Source organism: Gymnoscopelus braueri, assembly GCF_963280865.1.
Source record: "Gymnoscopelus braueri genome assembly, chromosome: 16".
In the NCBI taxonomy this organism is placed as follows: Eukaryota; Metazoa; Chordata; class Actinopteri; order Myctophiformes; family Myctophidae; genus Gymnoscopelus; species Gymnoscopelus braueri.
In genome coordinates this window covers 50512110-50536945 of record NC_137616.1, presented here as the reverse complement: position 1 = coordinate 50536945, position 24836 = coordinate 50512110, and the positions used below count along the sequence as shown (strand labels likewise).

Below are 24836 nucleotides of genomic sequence, written 5' to 3'. Positions count from 1 at the left end.
TAAAAAAAAGAGAGAGAGAATAGTTTTAGTTCATGTGGACAAAATGGATGATTAAACCACTGAATGAAACACATTCAGAAGGACAGACAACCTGAGCTTTGATCATTTTATAGTAGCTTTATATTAATGTTGAATATAGTCTATAGTAAATACAATAAAAATATAACCTGAGCTTTGATCATTTTATAGTAGCTTTATATTAATGTTGAATATAGTCTATAGTAAATACAATAAAAATATAACCTGAGCTTTGATCATTTTATAGTAGCTTTATATTAATGTTGAATATAGTCTATAGTAAATACAATAAAAATATAACCTGAGCTTTGATCATTTTATAGTAGCTTTATATTAATGTTGAATATAGTCTATAGTAAATACAATAAAAACACATAACATTGATTGATTGAATCCTTTATTAACAACATTATTAGATTAAGGTAGTACAGTCAAAGGTTCATTAGGATAAAAGGACCTTGTTTCCATTGTGGTCCATTGTACTCAATTCATCAGTACATATAATACATACAACACAATACAAAACATATTGTAATAAAGCTCAGTAGAATCATAAGGTCTGTTTACAGAGAAAGGAGGGATGGGGGCGGTGTGTGTGTGTGTGTGTGTGTGCGCGTGTGCGTGTGCGTGTGCGTGTGCGTGTGCGTGCGTGCGTGTGTGTGTGTGCGTGTGTGTGTGTGTGTGCGTGGGGTAAAAAAAACGTTTTTCTAAATAATAGTAAAAATGGAACAGTTTTGTACATACAAGGTTTCTACCTGACAACAACAACTTACTTCATGCTTACAGTGTATGAATATACAATATGTGTATGATGTTCATGATATGATCTGTGATGAGTGGTGATTATACAATATCAACATTAGACAAAAAGGAAATAAAACACAAATTATTGTGATATCAAATTTAGGCCTTACTGACAGGAGAGATGATCAGAGGAGCAGGGTTTGTACCACCATGATTAAGACATGGACTGAAGTATGGATATAGTTTCTCAGTGAAGGTGCAGCCAGTGAAAGAGTAGAGATGAACTCTGACCTCCACATCATAAAAGGAGACCAGACCCTCCTCATAATCCACAAACACTCCCACTTTCTGGACCTCCCATCTTACAGGGAGGAGGACACCATGGACAGCATGAGCCTTGTACTCTCTATTCCTCAACCATATAGTCCAGTAACCATTGATGGGGCCCAGTGTGATTAATCCCTTCCTGTTGATGGACTCTCTGACCACTCCTAGAACCCACCCAGTCTTCCCTTTAACCTGAACCTCATAGTAAAACCTTCCTGAGGAGAAGCTTTGTTTTCCTAAGACACAGGGCCATAAAGAGAATCTCTCTGTGTTGTCTGTCCCAGACAACCAAAAGAGATTCAATAAATGTGTCCATATGTTTCCATGATTCACTTGTTTTCCATCCTTAGACAGGATGAGGTCAGGTTGTGCTGTATCAGGGTCCAGAGTCACATCCTCTGCATATTTCTGGATCATCTTCATCTCAACATCACTCACATTCTTCATCTCTTGACCGAGTGTCGTCAGCAGCTGAGCCAAAGCAGGTTCTTCCAGTTCTTTAATACGAGCCTTTAAATCAATGATATTATAGGTTAACGTGTGATAATCATCATTTACTCTTACTTATTACTCTTACTCAGTGATTCTCAACGTTGTGTATATCAAGGACCCCCAGTTGGATATACATTAGACCATGGACCCCCATTTGATGTGATTTATTTAAACCTCTCTCCCAATCTACACTGTAAAATGCTCAGTGTTTATGTAACTCTGAGAGTGTACAAATGGAACCAAATGGACCCATAAGGGTCCATTTGGTTGCATTTGTACACTCTCAGAGTTACAGAGCTGTAAAAGGGTTAATGTGTAACTCTGGTGGTCCCCAGACCCAACGTTGGGAACCAGTGAAGTAGATAAACATTAAAATTATAATTTATTATTACTTTTTATTAATGACTTTATGGAAAATACAAATACCTGCTGCTCTTTGATCTTCTGGTCAGACTGCTGCTTGTAAGTCTGCAGATCCATGATGGATTCCTGGGATCGACAATAATACATTTGTACATCATTATTCAGTAAACATGAGAGTTCAAAACATCACATTCACTTCATATTTAAAATTAAAATGTCTGCATTTATAAGCACTCATTCAGAGTGGTGTGTGTGTGTGTGTGTGTGTGTGTGTGTGTGTGTGTGTGTGTGTGTGTGTGTGTGTGTGTGTGTGTGTGTACACGTGCGTGCGTGTATTGTTGCCCCAACGGCTACAGATCCTATAGCCCTTATAAAGAGTCATAAGAGTCATTGGACAGGCGTCTCATGTCCTACTCTTCTCCCTGTGTGATGTTTGTCTGTTTGTTTGTTGAGTTTTTATTAGAGATGCACGATATTGTTTTTTTGAAACCGATACCGATACCGATTATTTGCTGGGTCATATCGGCCGATACCGATCCAATACCGATATATTATATATTATATTTATATTGAGCTCATTGCTGATTTTTTTTTTTTTTTTTTTTTTTACTGGTGAAAGTTGATGGTAAACCCCCCTCTCCACTAGCCCTACTGTGATGAAAAATATTTATGGAATAAATACATTAATTATATATATTCTTCTAAGTAACAAACTTAACTATGACATCATTTTTGTATGCTATAAGCCATCACAGAATTATTTGAATCTTTGTATAACACAAAACCATATGTTATGTGGCCTATGGAACTAAGATCATTGAATCTAGTTTGTTATTAGTGTTATTCATATTGTCTGTAGCCTAAATTAATTAGCCTCTGCTCTAAACAATAAAGCCCCCCTTAGCTCTCCCAATCACAACTCCCTGGAGCCACCACTGTGTGTGTGTGTGTGTGTGTGTGTGTGTGTGTGTGTGTGTGTGTGTGTGTGTGTGTGTGTGTGTGTGTGTGTGTGTGTGTGATATACAAACTAATCTTACCATAAATACAATCATTGTTTAGTTTATCACTATCTAACATTCTATAACATCAGCAGTGAGTTTATGAGAGGGACAGCTTGCTTCGTACACTACACTAAAGATTGTAGGACAACAGGATGTCAAAGACAGAAACATTACCAGCTGAGAGCTAATTTGTGCTCATTCTCTGTGGTTAAAAAACAAGCAGCTTGCTTGTTCAATAGCGGCCGCTGGTTGCACTCGAGTCGAGTAACGAGTGTTTGTTACGTCGATGTTAAATAACGAGGCAATGTACAAATTTGTGTTGAAAATATATCCTCCGCTGCTCCGCAGTATCACTACTCTAATCTAATTTAAGATGTACAAGAAACCCTCTGACTGTTCTGGGTATGAACTATGGACGTGAAGAGTTTGTTTGCTGTTAGTTTGACTACTTGTCTCTGTTCATTAACGCAGCAGCCTAACCTAGCTTAGCCTGCTGCTCACTCAGTGCTCTGTCTGAGAGAGACACGGTGACGCATGTAGAGCGTGTGGAGGCCGGGGGGAGGTGCTACAGCTGGCTCTCTTAAAGAGACAGAGACAGAGACAGGCAGACAGACTGCTCTCGGTCATATTGCTTCTCAATCATATCGGTGAATTTAATCGGGTTTATTTTGAGATCGGTTCGATACCGATATGGCATTTTAGGGCCGATATCGGCCGATTCCGATACATTACCGATTATATCGTGCATCTCTAGTTTTTATTGATGTAATAGTTTGTCTGTTTTTAGTTTTTGTATTGTTTTTGTTTTTCCCTTTTTGTGAATGGTGTTTATTAAAAAAAAAAGCCTTCAAAATCAAATAAAGCCAAAAATCTAATAAAACAACAATTATGGTTATATCAAATGTTGGCCATACTAACAGAAGAGATGATCAGAGGAGCAGAGTTTGTACCACCATAATTAGGACTGGGACTGAAGTATGGATATAGTTTATCAGTGAAGGTGCTCCTCTGGCCTCCACATCATAAAAGGAGACCAGACCCTCCTCATAATCCACAAATAATATGTGGAACATTATTTGGTTCCATGTGTACACTGTCAGAGTTACAGAGCTGCAATGGTTCATTTGTAACCCTGGTCGTCCCCAGACCCAACGTTAGGAACCAGTAGTAGATAAAGTAGATAAACATATTAAAATCATAATTTACTCTTTACTTTTTATGAATTACTTTCGGCAAAATCTGTAATATCAAAAATGTGTTTGGAAAAAATCAGCCTCCTGGTGGCGCTATAACAGGACAATGTGAAAAGGGAGTTATTTCTTCCACGGCCTAGTGGGAATGTACGTGCGAAGTTTCATGGCAATCTGAAGCTGCTTTCATGATTTGAGGCATTTTGTTTAAAACAAGCCACTCCTGTAAACTTTAGCTGCCAATCTCAGCCAATCAGGATGGATGGAAATATAACAGATTCAACTTGATCACATGACTATAGAGATATTGTGTACCGATTTGTGTGATGTTTGGACAAATTGTGTAGGAGTAATATTAAAAATGTGTTTTCCAAAAATCGGCCTCATTTTTTTCATTGACTTTATGGAAAATAAAAATACCTGCTGCTCTTTGATCTTCTGGTCCGACTGCTGCTTGTCTTTCTTCAGATCCATGATGGATTCCTGGGATCGTTTCAGATCCCCCTCCACTGCCTCCAACTCCCTGTAGGGGTCAGCTATTTGGTCATCTCGACTACGGGTTAGGGCTGGGATTATGGCTACGAGTGCAGCTAGGATTACAAATAGGATTGCAACTACAATTGGGATCGTTAGGAAAGGTTTAGCAGGTTCTTGTTTTTTGTTGGCAGTTTTGACTTCATCTGGTTCAGCATGTTCTTGGTTTGTGTCGGAAGGTGTTTTCTGCTCATTTGATCCTTTAACCTGGACACAGGTGTTGCAGTGTCCACATGGAGTGGCGGACATACCCAGACCAACTGGACACATGGTCTTGAGACTGGTGGGGAGAGAGTCCATTTCACCCTGAGAATACAAGTAAAACAAAGTTATTGAATGATGCTTCACTTATACCAAAAACCTTCATTGCAACCCGTTCTCACCCCCAAAATGTCACATTTTGCAGCTCTATCAGTAGCCCTAAAATAACAACATTCGGTCATGTCAGGTCACAAGCATAAAACTATATTTAATCCAAACCCTAACCTCACAAAAATCGCATAGTAATCGGAGCACAGATCTCCGCCATGTCAGGTAGGTTAGTGTGGGCCAGCAATGTTCGGAATTCACCAATCAGGCTGGAATGGGAAAAATTGGACGGATGGGACGGATCCGTCTTGATCACTTGACTAAAGAGATAATGTGTACCAATTTGTGTGATGTTTGTAGGAGTAATATTAAAAAAGATGTTTTGCAAAAATCGGCCTCCTGGTGGCGCTATAATAGGGCAATGTTGAAAGGGTGGCATTTGTTCCTCAACGTAGTGTGAATGTGCGTGTAAAGTTTCACCGCAATCGGACGCTGCGTTCATGATTTGCGGATTTTTGGTCAAAACGGGCCACTCCTGCAAACTTTAGATGTCAATCTTAGCCACTCAGGATGGAATATGAAAATAACCGTCTTGATCACATGACTATAGAGATCATGTGTACCGATTTGAAATTTGGATCAAATCTGAAGGAGTAATATCCAAAAATGTGTTTTACGAAGTCGGACTCCTGGGGCGCTATAAAAGGCAGATGTGAAAAATGCAGGGCAAAGGTTTTTCCTTGACCTCTAGGGAGTGTGCATACAAAGTTTTACACAGATCGGTGCAGTTATAGGTAAAACCACAAATCGGCCTGTTATAGCGCCACCATGAGGCTGATGTACTCTGGTGCTAGACAGGAGGAAGTGGAGGACAGTGATCCAGGAGTATCAAGAAAAGATGTTGTAAACTGACTCACTGTTTGATGATCCTGATCTGATTCCTCTCTGTGGAAGAATCACACACACACACACACACACACACACACACACACACACACACACACACACACACACACACACACACACACACACACACACACACACACACACACACACACACACACACACACACACAGTATATACTGTAAGCCTTCTGTACTGTATGTATGTGCCTTCTTTTGCACATTTGATTTACATACATTGCATGACTCTTAAAATATTTTAACTGCATTGATGGGACTGCAAAATTAAGAATTTCCCCAATGTTACTTGAAATGTGATGTGACAAAGTTTGATTCTGATTCTGATTCTAGACACTGCTGCTATAGATAAGATAAGATATTGGTCGTCATTTATCAAGCTTGCGCAGACCGATAAACTGTCGTATGCCGAGATCACAGTCACTTTCTGGATTTATCAATCTATCTTGACATTGACTTGAGCAGGTCGTGTAGGCATAGGGCCCTATCTTGCGCTCTGCCTTGCCCATTATCCCAAACTTTGGTGTTTTTAAATATTTTTTATTCAATTAGCCAAAATACAAGCTGACAATGTGTCAATGTAGATTGGCTATTTGAACTATTTAAAAATGTCTTTCAAAATATTCAAAAAAGTCAAAACAGTTTAGGCATAAGGGGAAAGGCAATATTGGGCTCTTAGGATACACCAGTTTGTTCCACCGTAGACATGTGTTGCAGCATTGTCTGACCATCTGACAGGCATATGTATTCACTCTAAAATGTATAGCTGTAAATCTAATAATATTTGTGACACAAATATATGTTGTAAAGGCATATATCGACGATATGAAATTGGCACGATATATCCAAGTGTACAAGCAATTAAAATTGGGCAATTAAAAACAATATAACATAATGTTACAAGTTAGATGCTTAATCGTTCAGCCATTTAAACAAGTGCTTTACTGGCTCTGTTAAGACATATGAGTCACATACGAGGGGATTTTGAGGACTGCTGCGTTGGAATATGTTCATGACATGCAGAGTGAAGTCTCCCAACTTGGGTACTGTAGCCTACAGTAGGCTAAGTCTTTCTAGAGTTACTGTATGTGCAACCTCCGTTAAGGATATAAACCCTACGCTCAAATGCCGTAGATGTAGCCAGTACAAGTGATCTTTATTGTGGGTTTTGGCCACAGGACCGCAGTGGGAGATTGGAGATAGGTAACCATCACACCACACACCAGACTTCATCCATTAATGTTTAAGCATTCATCAATCACTCCATAAACGTTCAAATTATGATGACAGCCGCAGATCATCTCTCATAAATGTGATGTCACAAGGGATACATGACTGCTTTATTTAGCAAAACAGCAGTGTGTGAATGTGTCTCCACTAGAGCGTGCACTGCGCACTGCTTGGTAATGGGTTACATTAATATACAAAAGGTATTCCATTCATGGGCGATGTGATTGGTGTCATTCATGAACTAGGACAAAGATTATACCATTACAAAATACATAATCCCACTGGCAAACATTGTAGATCTGCAAACAGCCAAAATGCACACACAGTTGGGCTTGTATGCCAGAAGTTAAACAGTTAGCAAGGTAGGCTACTGCTCAATATCAGCTATTATAGGACCCATGATTGTTGTCTGCTGTGTTTGACAAGTATGCCAATATTATTGTATGTAACAATGTTCTGCCTTACATGCTCTTTGTAACTGGCTGTTTTCCCATTATCTGACTGTACTGGCAGTGTTTATGTCCTTTGTACAAGGCATTCTTGTACTTCTGTTTATGTGTACGTAAATAAATATTTCAAATGTGAGGACGCGGAGATTACGGGCGGTAAGGCGGGGGAAAGAAGTTGCTCTTTCTTATTGGCTTGCCATACTTTATTTGGTCCGGTTCTTCATGTCGTAAACTCTGGGCATTTAGAGAATATTTAAGGGCGTGTTATTTAAATGACAATCACGCCACCATTCTTACGTTGTGATCGACAGGGTACACCTGCTTGATAAATCACACGTGAGCCCTATCATAAGCTGATTTCTGGGCTCGAATTTAATCTGGTTTCTACGTTCAATTGATAAATGAGGGCCATTGTATCTGCATTCTAACTGCACATTTTTGACACTTGCTGTAAATAGCCATTGCACTTGTATAAGTTGCTGTACTTGAATAAGTTATTGAGACATAAAACCCTTCTTGTACTTGAATAAGTTAGTGACAAATAAAACCCTTCTTGCACAAGTTATAGGGCCCTATTATGCGTGTCTTATTTCCACGTCTTATGCGGTAAAAGCCACCATCTTATGTGCAATCCCTATTTTGCAAGTCACTCTGAACGCTAACACTTAAGGCTTAAGACTCACCAGCATATTTAACGCATGGGGGAGTGTTCATATGTTAATTAAGGGCACTATGCGGTATCTGCTATTTTGCACTGTCACGAAAGACTCAACGCATACCACGTTTTGGACACCGGCAGTTTAAATCGGCCATACTCAGTCAATTCTCAAGTGATGGTTATTATTCAAAGTTTTTTCTATAATTGTGTCTATTTCCATTTGTTAAATCAATCATGATTTTATTATTCCTCTATCAAACAATATCAAGCGAAAAGCAAACGTCGTCCTAATTCCTTCGGCTAACCACGGAGCCCGGCCAGGCACAGCCCGAAGAAGGAACGTGGGCAGATCTTCGCCGCCACGTGGGCCCACCACCCGCGGTTGGAACCAGTGGGGTCGGGTGCACTGTCAGATGCGTGGCAGTGACAGCGGAGGTTCCAGACGGACCAATCCGGGGCAGCAGAGGCTGACTTTGGGGACGTGGAACGTAACTACGCTGGTGGGGAAGGAGCCTGAGCTGGTGCGGGAGGCAGAGCGCTACCGGTTAGACCTGGTGGGGCTCGCCTCCGCTCGATTGTGTCTGAGGCTGAGCAGCGGGTGTGGGAGGAGTTCGGGGAATCCATGGAGAAGGACTTTCGGGCGGCACCAAATTTGTTCTGGAAGACCATACGGCACCTCAGGAGAGGAAAGCGGGGAACCATCCAAGCTGTGTACGGCAAGGACGGGTCAATCTCCCGGAAGGAAGTCACTGAGTTGGTTAAACAACTCCACAGTGGCAAAGCTCCGGGGGTTGATGAGATTCGTCCAGAAATGCTGAAGGCTCTGGGTGTTGAGGGGCTATCTTGGTTGATACGTCTTTTCAACATCGCGTGGAAGTCTGGGACAGTGCCGAGGGAGTGGCAGACTGGGGTGGTGGTCCCACTTTTCAAAAAGTGGGACCAGAGGTTGTATGCCAATTACAGAGGTGTCACATTACTCAGCCTCCCTGGGAAAGTTTACACCAAGGTACTGGAAAGGAGGGTCCGGCCGATAGTCGAACCTCAGATTCTGGAGGAGCAATGTGGAATCCGTCCTGGTCGTGGAACAACTAGACTGAAAGAACGAGCCCAATCGATAGTCTTGATGGGCGGATCCAAACCCAGCCACACGGATTCCTGCGGCGCTTCCTATTGCTTCACCAATCTATGTCCCCGCCTCCCCTCACCCCCCCCCCCCCCCCGGCCTGTGCACGGAACACGCTGACGTCACCAAATTTAGAGCGACGCCCCTCTGCACTCTGATTGGTTAATTGGTTAGGAGATAACAAGGTCCTAAGACCATCGTTTCTGCATTGTTCGCCCAGGCTTTTTTGCCTGGGCGGAAGCCATGGGTTTCCGAGGCTATGGAACAACTGACCAACTCTTTACTCTGGCAGGGATCCTGGAGAGGACCTGAGAGTATGCTTATCCGGTCTACATGTTTTTTGAGGATTTGGAGAATGCATATGACCGGGTCCCCCGGGAGGTTCTGTGGGAAGTGCTGTGGGAATATGGGGTGAGGGGGACCTTGTTGAGGGCCATCCAATCTCTGTACGCCCAAAGCCAGAGCTGTGTCCGTGTGCTCAGTAGTAAGTCGGATTATTTTCCGGTGGGGGTCGTGGTGGAGAGTGTATACGGTTCGGTGAGCTACGGGTTGCGTCACTGCTTTTTGTGGATGATGTGGTCTTGATGGCACCATCGGTCCGAGACTTTCACTGGATCGGTTCGCAGTTAAGTGTATGGCGGCTGGGATGAGGATCAGCATTTTCAAATCTGAGCAGGAAACCGATGGATTGTGCAGTTCGGGTAGGGAATGAGGCTTTGCCCCAGGTGAAGGAGTTTAAGTATCTCTGGGTCTTGTTCACGAGTGAGGGTAGGACGGAGCAGGAAATCAGCCGGAGAATCGGAGCAGCAGGAGCGGTACTGCAGTCGCTGTACCGCACTGTGGTGACGAAAAGAGAGCTGAGCTAGAAGGCAAAGCTCTTTGCTCCTACTCTCACCTATGGTCATGAAGCGTAGGTCATGACCGAAAGAATAAGGTCGCGGGTACAAGCGGCCGAAATGAGTTTTCTCAGACGGGTGGCTGGCATCTCCCTTAGAGATAGGGTGAGAAGTTGGGTTACCCGAGAGAGACTCAGAGTAGAGTCGCTGCTCCTTCGCTTGGAAAGGAGCCAGCTTAGGTGGTTCGGACATCCAGTACGGATGCCTCCCAAGCGTCTCCCTAGGGAGGTCCTCGCTGCACGTCCCACTGGGAGGAGACCCCATGGCAGACCAAGGACCAGATGGGGGGGATTACATCTCCACACTGGCCTGGGAACGCCTCGGGATCCCCAGGAGGAAGTGGCTAATGTTGCTCAGGAGAGGAAAGTCTGGAGCTCTCTGCTGGAACTGTTGTCCCCGCGACCCGACTCCGGATAAGCGGTTGAAGATGGTATCAATCATGATTTTATTATCCCTATATCAAACGACGCGAAAAGCAAATGTCGGCCAGCGAGGCAGCCAGGCTTTCCTCTGTGGTGGAAAGCATGGTGACCCGACGTTACTCACCCTGTATCAATCCATCCGATCTGAAACACTCATGTTCCACTCACAATTTAGGTGGCATTTGAAAGGATTTGAAAGGATTTCATTAATCCAATGAAATACAATAAAATAATGTTTTTTTTTTACAGCTGTTTTCCCCGTAGCTTATAAGTGAAACAAATGAAGTGAGTCTCTTCCCCTCTCTCCAAGCACAGCATTACTGTTTTACTTCCACTTATGCTGTGCAAACAGATACCCGCACCCATAGCAAAATGGCATTGCATTGGTCACGCCTGCACGTCTTGTTTGATGAATTAATGTGGCCATTTAAAAAAAATGAGCGATGTTGACATTTCAAGATGTGTTTTCTTGGACATGAGAATTTAGGCTAGAAACAGAACTAACTGGCACCTCCACCTGTTAACCCCCGTGTACCTGTGATAATGATTGAGAGAGAGGAAGAAAAAATAATGAGACATCTGCTCGCTTATCGTCAGCTTTTTCGATGGATTAAAGTCCTGCATGCAATCCTGCATGCTTACAGTCATCTCTCGCACAAGTTTGAAGTACTATACCGTTAGAAAATAAACAAATGAAAACGGCGGCTTATCAGGTAATGCCAGACATTTTGTTGCCAAGGAGGGCATGTGAAAAAAACGGCCTCTCCGATTGCCATTCCCGTAAGTTATACTAAACATTTTGCTGGAAAAGGTCTGGCACTGGAGTGAAAACGTGGCTTTAGTGACAAATAAAACCTTATTGATTCTTGATTGTGTAAATGTCTAAACCTCTGGTCAGTAGACTGGTGTCCATCAATAGTTTCATCCTCGGGCGGGTCAGTCATCATGGTGTTATAGCGAGACTCTGGTCTCTGCCCATGAACCCTGAAAGAGATGATGAAGGATGTTTAGTTCACAAGGATTACAGTTACCATTTATCATTTATAATGTACATCATGATCTCTGCTCAATAGAGATGGATAACAACTAAATAATGTGTTGTTTTTCATTCTGACCTCTGGTCAGTAGAGTATTGTCCATCTTTGAAGACAATAGGTGCATCCTTGGACTGGTAACTCTTTGTGGAGTTACAGCTGGGTACAGGAGACAGTTATGTAGTTTATTAGGGTTAGAGTTACCATTTATAGATTTATTTTATCAGGTTTAGTGTTACCATTTATACATCTATTTATTTTATCAGGTTTATTGTTACCATTTATACATCTATTTAGTTTATCAGGTTTATTGTTACCTTTTATAAATATACTGTGTTTATCTGGGTTATTGTTATCATTTATACATCTATAAGCCAGAGTAATGATGCAGCAGGAACCAAAGTGAAACCTGCAAACTACGATGTTAAGACAGACGTAAAGGCAACAGAGAGTAGGAGTGATAGCACAGAGAGGAGACCACTTGGTCTGATGCTGATTTGTTTCAGGCAGCAATAGCAGTTCCAGCAGTGGTAACAGACCAGACCTGCCTAATGCAATCCACGCACCAGTGGAGGAATGGGGCAGGCACTCTTAGGGCAGCCATGGTGGTGTCATTGCTGTGTGATGGTTCTGATGTTTTTTTGTTTGTTTTTTATTACAAGACTGAAAAACAATGATATAACATGACACTTAAAATACTTCCATTGAACATTTTAGTGGGATGAGGAACTTTTAAGCGTCTTGATATATTCCATCCGTCTTTCCATTTATCCCTGTAAATTATGCCACTAATACTACTGGTCTGTTACCACTGCTGCAACCACTATTGCTGCCTTAAACACCTGAAGCCTCGGGCCAAGTGGTCTCCTCTCGGTGCTTGCACTCCTACTCTGTGTTGCCTTTACGTCTGTCTTAACATCATAGTTTACACAGCATGAAAACTCACCTCTTCAGACTCCACCTCACCCCCTTGTACTCCTTTCTCCTTGTATCACTACATATACCTCGACCCCTAGCCATAGCTCACCCTCCATTACTAAATAGTTTTTCTTTGGACTCTACTTATGTGACCATATCCTGTTGTTGTTGACTAGGGTTAGTGACATTTACTCTGATCCTGCACTTTCTGTAAGTTGATCTGGAGCGTCTGATAAATGCCTAAATTATAAGTAGATAAAACATTTTATCAACCCACTCTATGTTCACTTCAGACTGGAGTGTGCTAGTTTGTTCAGGTTTTGAAGTGTTCATGGTTTTAATGTCCCCAAGGAAAAGGGACCCACTACAAATGTGGACTCCAGTGGCAAATCGAATCGGAATAATTTGTGTTTGTGTTAATGATGTTAATGTGAAGTCTTCTTGCCCAGTCCTACTCTGACCAGTAGAGTTTAACAACTAAATAATGTGTTGTTTTCATTCTGACCTCTGATCAGTAGAGTGTTGTCCAGCGTTGAAGTTATCAGGATGATTTATAGACCTGTCAAAGGTCAAGAAAAAAGATCAACAATCATTTTCTCCACAATTGGACAAAAAATAGTCCAAATATCTTCAGTCAAAAAACTAAATGTTGTTCTGCTTTTATAGCTATAATACTAACTGGTTTTACACACAATGTTTGTTGTGACGGGGGGATGTGGGGGGTAGTATCCCAAATGCTTCACATTTTCTCAAGAATGATTTTGAAAATAGCAGATCTACAAGCTCACAACGCATTGTATTGGGATGCATTTTGCATTTTGATCTTTTAGGTCGGCTATTGTGAGTTGCTGAATGCACCATTAGAGCCGACGGTGACAGACGGCTACTATGATGCTAAAAATAGCCTATGGCTTGATGTCTTTTTCTACAACAAGCTGCTGCTATCAAGACGGTCGAAAGCCGACCAAGCTTGCTCGGTCGGTTTTTGACGGTTCACTACAACTTTTGACCCGACGTGACAGTGTACCCACCGCCCATTGAACATCCGATATAACAGCGTACCACCACTAAAGTTCTCAACAGGCCTGAAAATGAAGGCCCAGCCCTAACTGGGCCCTGACTGGGCCGGCCCGAACAGGGCCCGGCACAAATAATTACCATAATGTTAGGCCCGAACCCCCCTCCCCCCCCAACAAAAAAGAAAGATCGCCAGTAGGCAGTGCCAGTGGCTGAAATTATAGCAGAGTGAGAGAACAGACATAAAACTGTTCAAAAGAAGTTCGTAAACTCAACTTTAGTCAATTATATCTCCCTTTAATAATACCAATTGGTATTGTATTTTATATCATTTTTATCGTTGATTAGTCACCTTTACAACGAGGTACAGCTTGTAAGGATCGGGCATTCTTGGAATGAGCAACACAGCTAAACGTGTGGGTAGCGCCTCCCAAACAATTGCCAAAATCACCCAATAAGCTTCTGTTGGTAATCACTCTTGTTTTGAGCAAGCTGCCAGCACACACCTGCTGAGAGGTGTGTGCCAGTAGTCAAAGGTGTGTGACTGGCACCTGAACATGGGTTCTGCAACTTTGTTGAGTTTGTGTTGATGCTCCAAGCAGCAACACTGCCCCCATGGAAAGATGCCACGTTTGTCCCTTCAGGAGAAGGCCCGTGCAATAGGGCAAGGGAAGCTGGTGTTCCGTTACGCAGATTACGCATTATTTGATGTCAGCCCTGGTACCATTTACACACTTAGGACTAAGTTCTGTGAGACTGGTGAAGTCAACAAGGAAGACAACAACCCAAGACCCCTTGCTTCACTGAGGAACCAGATTTATAGGCATGATTTGCACAATCACATCAGCTTCACTTGCCCTATTGCACGGGCCTTATCCTGAAGGGACAAACGTGGCATCTTTCCATGGGGGCAGTGTTGCTGCTAGGAGCATCAACACTAACTCAACAAAGTTGCAGAACCCATGTTCAGGTGACAGTCACACACTGTGACTGGCACACAGTCCTCTCAGCAGGTGCTGACAGGTCGCTCAAAACAAGAGCAATTACCAACAGAAGCATATTGGGTGATTTTGGCACATTTTTTGGAGGCGCCACCCACACGTTTAGCTGTGTTGCTCATTCCAGGAATGCCCGATCCTTACAAGCTGTACCTTGTTGTAAAGGTGACTAATCACCGATAAAAATGATATAAAACACAATACCAATTGGTATTATTAAAGGGAAGATATAATTGACCGAAGTTAAGTTTCAGATTTTTTTTTTAGCAATTAGTTGGTGAAATGGCAACTTTTTCTAAATTTAGAGTAGCCAATAATTGTGTATTTTTTCCCCCAATTTAGTCGTTAGGCCAATTGATTCCTCCCCAAACACATTTCTGTGTTGTCACTGCTGTCGTATCCTTCTGACTCACCTGCCAGTGAGGAGCCCCCACCAGGAGGACGTAGAGCCTTCGTCCTACTCCTCCTGCCCAACACTCCCCGCTGACAGGTGGGGAGTATGTACGCCGTATAGGAGTACATGCAATGACCATCATCACCCTCCTCCTCCCCGCCCGGCTTCCCTCCCCCTAACACGGGCCAATTGTGTTCATGTAGACGCTCGACAAAGCCGGATGCACTACGGTGGATTTGAACCCACAACCTCTGCGGTGGTGGCCAGGGTTTTTACCACTGCACCACCCGAGAGTTGCGAAACAGCAACTTCACATGTTCAATTGTTCATAAAACATGCTAAGTTAGTAAGTTCTGCACAACAGAGGCTAAAGCTTTAATGTTAAATCCCCGTTGTCAACTTGTCAAGCATCTCTCATTCTCTCTCTCTCTTTCTCTCATCAAAAACACCCATCCTTGGTTCTGGTGACTCATCCTGCCCTCCTAATACGTGAGGGGGCCGTGTTTTTTTGATTATTTTTTTCATTTATTTTATTTCATTTCTTTATTTAAAAAAATGTTTTTAAAATAAATAAAAAAAGTAATTGAAAAAACATGGTCTCCTCGCGTATTAGAAGGACAATATCAGTCACCAGAACCAAGGACGGGTGTTTCTGATGAATCTATCATGGTTAAAATGGAGTTTGAAGTTACAATGGGTTTGTATAGGAAGGGGGCGTGTCTGATCAAATGAATATCAAATATCTAAATACTGAATCAAGCAATTTAAAAACTGTCCGGGTAAAATTACTTTTTTTTTTTTTTATATCCATTTAAGTGGTTCATTCATAATGTATTATTTATGTTTGAGTCAAAAATACTGTAGGCCTACAATGTTTGTCTTTGAAGTGTACTCAAGTAAAAGTACTTAATTACTGTCCACTATAGATATTATCTTACCTCTCCTTTTGTTCAGACAGGCTGCTTTCAGAGGCCACGCCCCCCTCCTCGTTCTCCTCAGGCTCACTCATGGTAGAGCAGAGACCTTTACACACACACACACACACACACACACACACACACACACACACACACACACACACACACACACACACACACACACACACACACACTTAGTGGGATTCTTTCATTACATGATTTAGGGCAGTGGTTCCGCAAAGTGGGGTCCGGGGACCCCCAGCGGTCCTTGAGGGGGTTCCAGGGGGTCCCCAGTGACAGTCACTGTAAGTGAATACAGACGATCACTTATTAATGAATTGTGGGAGCAACAGTTAATCGATGATAAAATGAATAATTGACAATCGATCATTTCATAAAATAATCGATGAGGGAAATATTTCATGCCAATATTACTTGGAAAATGATGGTTCCTGACTGTCAATCATTTGTCTGGAGACCCCCTGGAACCCCCTCAGGGACCCCCACTTTGAGAACCTTTGACATGAGGGGGTGTGGCTTAGTAAACAGATGAGGTGAGTTTTGATGATGAGGTCTTTCTCTCTTCCTTGTTCATTTCTTTATTCACAATAACGCTGGTTATTCAACATTTACTTTTCCTTCTTTGTTTTAAAGAGTTATACTGTATATATGTAGATACTGTATCAAAACCATATGATCACATGTTAATCAAAATCACAACAATACACATATTTTCCATGTTCATATTCCCATATGTTTACTTTGGTAAAAGTACTTTTACTTTTCACAGCTTCCATGAACTGGAACAAACTTTGGCTTTAGCCAGTAATGTTTAGTAATATTGTTTTAAAATTGATTCTTTTTAAATGTCATGTTACCATGAATTGCATCATCATGAAATCAACATTATTCAAATGTATCAGGTTAATACTGGATTAGCAGACCCACTACAAAGACACATTACAAGGCACTACTGGAGAGAATTAACCAGTGGTGGAAAAAGTACTACATTCTTTTACTTAAGTAAAAGTATCAACACTGCAATGGAGAAATACTCTTTTACAAGTAAAAGTCCGGTATTCAAAATTGACTTTGGTCAACAAAAAGTATTGGTATCAAAATGTACTTAAAGTGCCAAAAGGAGAAAGTACTCATTATGCAGAATGTACCATTTCACAAAGTAACTACATATTTTAGTATGCTGATTAAGTTTACAATCAGTAATACACCGTCTGGATGTCATCTTGAATGAGATTCAAAACGGAGTAGTTCTGTAATTAAAATCAGCTGTGTTTGGAGGAACGTGCAGCTATAGGAATCACACAGATGAATGAGAACAAGATTAATTTATATTCATGAAAGTGTCTATTTCATCACGCAACACGTTTTTGTTCATAGCAAGTAATTAAGATAGGCTTTGTAGGGACTTTTGATATAAAAATACACGATCATGTTTTGTTATTTTTCTTGGGGGGGCATCTATAGTTAGGTATGCCCATATGATGACCACGCATATGCTCTAAAAGTGTGAAAAACGTTTTTCTCATTTCACCAGACCTTTAAACATATACATCTATACAAGCTTGTAGATCGGCTACTTTCAAATACAATCTTGGGGAAAAAAAGTTGTATGGTGTGGGGGGGTCACACGCTCCCTGATAAAATAAGAAATGGCTCCTGACATTTCAACCCTTTTTTTTTCCCTTTTCCGAAATCTCAAAACAAAACAACATGACATTTACCACAATGTGTGGATTGATTGATTGATTGATTGATTGATTGATTGATTACTTTATTAACAGCTGTGTTGGAAAAAGTACTCAAATGTTTTACTCAAGTAAAAGTATCAATATTGCAATGCAGAAATACTCTGTTACAGGTCAAAGTCAAGTATTCAAAATGTACTTAAAAGTGCAAAAGTATTGATATCAAAACATACTTTAAGTACCAAAACTAAAAGTACTCTTTCTGCAGAATAAATATAATTTATGCAGAATGTCCCATTTCACAGGTTTCAAATGTATAAAATGTATACAAATCTTTTGAAAATAGCAGCTCATAACGCGTCGCATCGCAACGCATTGTGAGCTTGTAGAGCTTGTAGATAAGCTTTGGCTATTTAAATAGGGCTAAAGTGGTTAATTAGTTTTTGTAATAATAATCCAAATCTACAATGTAACTAGTAACTAAACTTTTTTTTTGTTGTATTAATTAATTAATTTAATGGAACAGGTGTGTTACCTGCTTATTAAGCTACTACTATCTTTTAAACCACAACTAATGAGACAAGACAATCAGTAGAATGAGTTTGGGAACAGACCTCATGAGACAATACATAGCATATACAACGCATATGTTTTGATGGGAAAATGAATTGCAACAACTATGCCGTGACAGTGACACTTTCTGACAAACCACAAATCATGTGTTAGACCTTTCTAGCAGACAGAGAAATGAGAAAAATAAATAGGGAACTGAAACCTCAGCCATATGTATTTTGTATACCATACATGGCACTGGACAGACTGCAAAGTTCTGTTTAGAGCCGCCCACAGTGATAAATCGCTCAATGCTTAGTAAAAGATGACTGGGGTGGGCAAGTGGGCAATTCACACCCTCAACAACACCTCAGTAGGAAAGACAAACAAAATGAGTCACCAACAATGTGCTATGTCTCCTAGCATTTGAGAGAGATTCAACTATTCAATTATAGACATTTTCAAGTGCAAGCCCCATTGTCTCATGCTGTAGTAGTAGGCTATAATCAACGGAGGAGGACGTGGGCTTTTGCACATGTTATGACATTATTACCTTTGTTTGCTGTTTGTTAAATGACTCATTCATTTGTGCAGGGTGTCATGTTGTAATCGATCTGCCTGTAACGCTGTCTAAATTACTGTTCTTTTTTTAGAATTTGGATCTGCAATAGCCAGGCCTACCTGTTGTGATGATCTTTATAATGAAAACCATATATTGATAATAGTTGCATATTGTACCTTATTTTATTCACATTTTTCTTTTTCTCGTATTACGGTGCAATAGCTATTTCCCGGGCATAGGCCCCGTGTCAAAACTGGCATCTAAAGGGTTAATATTGTAATGTGATAATTACATCAAAATATAATTTAAAGGGGTAGTTCACCCCCCAAATAACTTTTTTTCTATCGATTACTCACCCCATGGAGCCTTGAATTCATGGATATTTTTTTGTTTTTGTCGCATTCCTTCCTTTATTATTTGATTATAATAAATTTAGCCCCATTGATTCCGGTAGGAGACACAAATGCATTTGTGTCTCCTACCGGAATCAATGGGGACACATTTATTATAATCAAATTATTGGCTTAGGAATGTGACAAAAACAAAAAAATATCTATGAATTCAAGGCTCCAGATGGTCAGTAATCAATAGAAAAAAAGTTATTTTGGGGGTGAACTACCCCTTTAAGCAAGAACTACTTCATGAAAAATAATGGCGGGGGGGATATCTTTCAAAATACAAATCTTGTACTTAACACTCCCTACGTTTTAGGGGTTAAACTAAATAATTAATAATTTCCCTCTGCACCGTGGTACCCCCTCTGCACCGTGGTACCCCCTCTGCACCGTGGTAGCTCCTCTGCACCGTGGTTCCCTATACACACAGTGCGTGGTACACAAGTGCCAAGTGACGGTATAACCAACTCTCATCATATACTATTTGGAGCAACTCTGGGTTTGTCTTAAGTTTAGTTACACAATTCAGCTACATTCACAATTCAGCTACATTCACAATTCAGCTACATTCACAATTAGGCTACATTCACAATTCAGCTACATTCTCTACCTACAGTATGTGAAGTTTTTATCAGTTGTGTTGCAGCTGTCGTGTGGAATTCAGATGTCCTTCCAAAGAAACCTAGTCCATTTACCTTTGTAGTACTAACTCAGAAATGTGGCTTTTTGGAAGTTTAAAAGCTTCCCTTTATTTGCTCAGTTTATGGTGGGATTACAAATGTGTACTCAAATTTTTTTAATGAAAATATAAAATAATAATATAATTAAAATCTAGGAAGGTTTCATGTCGGTCTGATCAGATTTACCAATGCCATAATTTGGGCTTGTTGTAAAAAAATATTTATTATTTAGGTTCTTTTTTTTTAAAGAGAATGTTCCATTTAGATCTCATTGAGCCTTAAATAAAGGCCAGTCTAAATTTGGTAGGTCCAAAATGTTTTAGATAATAAACCTACACACAGGGTGAAGATCGGCTGTTGAAGGGAGTTTCAAGCAACCGGCGCAGCCAACTGTCACCCACAGAATAGATCTGACACCAAATATGTTTCATCTCAACATGGAGAAATGCAGTGTTGGAATAGTTACTACAACAGAGTAATATGTTACTTATTACATATTACTTGTTTAAAAAGTAATGTAGTTACTTTACTTATTACTCCCTGCCAAAAGTAACTAGTTACTTATTACTTAGTTACTTTTTTTCTCTCGCCCCCAGTAATTGCATCCTTTCTCCCCAAAAGTCTGACTTTGCATTTTCAACATTAGCAGTTGTTTTTTTTCTCTTTTCTGCAGCCTACATTGTAAAATCCTCATTATTGATTTAACTCTGAAAAGTGTTCTGTACACATGACGGGTCCATTTGGTTCTACACTCATTTCAATTATATTAACACTAAGACTTTTACTGTGTATGAATTCATAACTTACAGACTAAATGAACAACTTCTGTTGTTTATTAAAAAAATGTATTCTAATAAAATACAAAAATAAAAAGGCTCCCATAGCAACACATATCAATAAGCAGACATGGCAACACTGTTTGATCCGGTTTAAAGGGGACACACCATGAATTTCATTTTTTTTGGGGGGGGGGGGGGGGGTATTTTTTGGGCTCCCCAGTGTCTCTTGTACCCCAAAAAATATTTTTTTTTAACATTCAGTCATTCATTCTCATTTCAGAGATTTTCAGAATGGGCGTGTCTGAACAGGCCATTTCAGAATGGCAATGCAAGTGACATCACTTGCATTGCCATTGCATTGATGCTGGCCAGACAGAATTGCTCAGTAGCCCCCCCCTGCCCAAGAGGACGTTTTGGTATTGCAGCTGAAAGTGCTGTATAAGCCAGAGACAATTGACTTGGGATGAGTATATCTGAGTGATGATTTAGGCTCAAACCTTTTGAAAAAGGTTTGAGGGACATACACCATATGATATTAAATATCAAATATTTTTTTTAAATTCATGGTGTAGATCCTTTAAGGCCCGCCCTTCCGCAGCTGATAATTCACACATAGACAAGTGCGCAACGTTTCCGTATCCGCTCTAGACCGGATCAGCAAGCAGCCTGCATAGCAACTGGATCCCAACCAGTCTACTATTATATCAATTGACCAAAAACAACACAGGATCAAATAAACACACTCAAACCCAGAGTACCACCAAGGCTCGTGAAAAAAAGTAATACATTACTTTTTGAAAAAAAGTAAAGGTAATAATATTACTCAAAACGTGAAAGTAATTAGTTACGTTACTAGTTACTGGGAAAAAGTAATAATATTACTTTAAGTTACATATTACTTTAGTTACTTTCGAACACTGGAGAAATGTACAAAGTATTTTTTTTTACCTTCCATGTGAACGAGGTGCAGGAGAAAAAGCCTGCCGATGCTCTCGTGAGAATACGGTCTTATTGAACTTCCCCAGACTGCCAGACATGAGTGTGCGTGCGGAGGTGTGTGTGTGTGTGTGTGTGTGTGTGTGTGTGTGTGTGTGTGTGTGTGTGTGTGTGTGTGTGTGTGTGTGTGTGTGTGTGTGTGTGTGTGTGTGTGTGTGTGTGTGTGTGTGTGTGTGTGTGTGTGTGTGTGTGTGCATGTGGCAACAGGGAGGGGGGGGGGGGGGGGGGAGCGGGGGGACGGAGTCTTTGGTATGCCCCAGTCAGTGTTGTACTGGTCAGCTCCCAGTACAACAGGCTGAGATTTCAGTTCATTATTTATTTTTCTCAGTTTTCTGTCTTCTAGAAACATCTAGACAACACATGATTTGTGGTTTATCAGGGGAAGGGGAAGACCCCCCATGACTCTGTTTGTCTTATAAGTGAGCATAATAATTCAGTTAAAAGCTATTAAACTGTATATTATCAGCAATTACATTTATATGAGTAAATTAAATTATTAATATCATGTTAAATAAATGAGAAAATCGAATGATTGACGCTTACATGTGTGCATGTAACCTCTAATCTCTCAAAATATGGATATTTTCTCACTAATCAGTCATAAATATAGACAGTATGTCAGATAGCGTGTGCAGCTAACATACAGGATGTAAAACCACAAAAAGCCTCTTCCTGTTGCTAGTGTTCGAGTGTGCCTCAGCAGTCTGTTCAACCATTCAATACAAACTGTTTCCTCTATCATATTCCTTCTTTAGGCATATCTAGTGATAATATAATGTTAAGCCTATATCCTAAAGTGAGCGAGCTTTTCAACATATAATGAATTCTAATAAAATTCCCATATTGTCAACAACTATTACGGCTACACTCCACTTTAACAGCTAAACAGGACCCTGAGTTCTCAGGGGTTGATGGTGGATTTGCTGACTCTTCCTAAATGGTGCTTCTTCAAACGTTACAATCTAAATCTGATAGCTTGATGTTTCTATATGTAAGACATAAACAATAAACACCAAAAAAGCTTGCACACTGAAACATTTTAATTGAGGCTCTTTAAATTAAAAAATAGTTTACTTAAAAGTGCAAAAAGTGATGTGAAAAAAATGACCAATCTATGTGAAGCACAATTACTTGCACAAGTTTTTTTTGTTTTTGTTTTTACAGTAATGGAACACCAAAGGATATACAGTGACGTATGGGTACCAGTGACTGTAACAGGATGGCCAATGTTGCATCAAGGTGCCCGGATGTCCCTAGTGCCCACCTATCCTGTATCCCCTGTGACAGCTGTGATGGGTGCACTGGTTGAGAGGAGCACCGTGAACCTAGCCTGGCCGACTAATAGCATATGCGACGGCATATTCGTCTGGTTCCAGGCTACCGTAAACGCCCCTTGTTTCAGATCCTTTTAGGAGGCCAAGCGAGCACAGTTGTCGGTGTCCAAACAAGGAGAAAAAGACATACAGCTTGGAACTGTAGCCACGAGGAGATAAGAGAGACTCAATGACATTTGAGCTCATGTAAAAAAAATTGCTGGCTTACAAGTGGTCGCTCACGAATAAACAGTAAAGAGGATCGTAGGTGGAATTTCCCAAAATAATTTATAGAAAGGAAAGGGTTTTCTCCCCTACAGGTGATCAGAAGTGTCCTGTGTGTTTCCATATATATTATGCAGAATGTCCCATTTCACAAGTTTTCAAATGTCTAAAATCTTTAAAAATCTTTTGAAAATAGCTCACAATGCGTCGCATCGCGACGCATTGTGAGCTTGTAGATCTGCTATTGAGCTTGTAGATGGGCTTGTAGATCTGCTATTGACTAAATGCATATAGGGCTGAAGTGGTTAATGTATGTTTTGTAATAATAATCAAAATCTACAAAGTAACTAGTAACTAAACTTTTCAAATAATTGTAATGGAGTAAAAGCACAATATTTGCTTCTGAGATGTAGTGGAGTAGAAGTAAACATACTGAAAACTGGAATTACTCAAGTTAAGTGCAAACACCTCAAAATTGTACTTAAGTACAGTACTTGAGTAAATGTACTTAGTTACTTTACTGCTATTTCGAATATACGTGACATATTAGGCTTCTGAACAATACTGGTTGGAGTTCAGAGGCCCACAGTTGGAGTCTAGACACGGCCGTGTGTTTAAGCACAGACAATGTAGGTAAATGCCTATGTCCTGTCTGCCTATGTCTATGCCCTTTTTCTTTTCTCTTCATCCCACTTTTGGGATGAAGAGAAAAGAAAAAGAAGACACCTCCGACAATCTACACTTCATGAAGTACAGAATTAACCGAATTAACCAAATTAATGTAACAAAAACACCCCAAAAAAGTTACAAAGCCGGTTAAAAAACACAAATTTTCGTGCCTCGCGTGCGCACACACGCACGGAAAACTGCACACGCGCATACGCACATGAACACGCGCTGTGAAAATTGGCCTTTGCCTAGGGCCTCTTCAGACATTAATGCGGCGTCTAGAGTCTAGAGTGTAAATAATTGCAGTAATATCTCATTACAGTCTAGTATTTCATATCACTTGGTCTATGATTCTATTTGAATCAAAGGGAGGAATGTAATAGCATTTATGAGAATACTACACTGTTTCCCCTGTGATTATAGTTATAACTCATATGAGCCTTCAGCAAAAAGGACATTTTCTCACTCTGCAGGTCTATTTACAACTCTATAGGAAAGCCATGGTCTCACCTGTTGGTATCCTGTCAGAATAACTATTACTTTATAGAGCCATGTATGACTCTGTCCACTAACCAGTGGTGTAAAGTAACTAAGTACATTTACTCAAGTACTGCACTTAAGTACAATTTTGAGGTACTTTAACTGTACTGAAGTATTTCCAATTGTCCATACTTTTCCTTCTACTCCACTACATCTCAGAGGCAAATATTGTACTTTTACTCCACTACAATTATTTGAAAACTTTAGTTACTAGTTACTTTGCAGAGAAATAAATTATTACATTATAAAACATACATTAACCACTTCAGCCCCATTTTATACCTAGGCTATTTGAAAGTAGCCGATCTACAAGCTCACAACGCGTCACAACGCGTCACAACGCGTCGCATCGCGACGCGTTGTGAGCTTGCAGATCTGCTATTTTCCAACATTTTTGTACTTTTTTGGTAGGCCTACTTTAAGTACATTTTGATACCAGCACTTTTGTACTTTTACTCAAGTAAG

The 24836-nt window shown here is 40.5% G+C and overlaps 1 protein-coding gene across 5 annotated transcripts in view; it reads right to left on the bottom strand.

Moving 5' to 3' along the window:
• Positions 1-398: 398 nt before the first annotated feature.
• LOC308102749 (uncharacterized protein) overlaps positions 399-24836 on the bottom strand; it is a 48252-nt gene continuing 23814 nt past the window's right edge. For all 5 annotated transcript variants that reach the window (XM_080452600.1, XM_080452603.1, XM_080452601.1 and 2 more), the window contains 8 exons: positions 15976-16060; positions 13134-13187; positions 11792-11869; positions 11565-11660; positions 5896-5923; positions 4556-4975; positions 2008-2070; positions 399-1599 (listed from right to left, as the gene is read on the bottom strand). In XM_080452600.1, the coding sequence (XP_080308726.1) occupies positions 922-1599; positions 2008-2070; positions 4556-4975; positions 5896-5923; positions 11565-11660; positions 11792-11869; positions 13134-13187; positions 15976-16046 (1488 nt within the window). In that variant the 5' untranslated portion in view covers positions 16047-16060 and the 3' untranslated portion in view covers positions 399-921. The remainder of the gene's footprint in view (positions 1600-2007; positions 2071-4555; positions 4976-5895; positions 5924-11564; positions 11661-11791; positions 11870-13133; positions 13188-15975; positions 16061-24836) is intronic.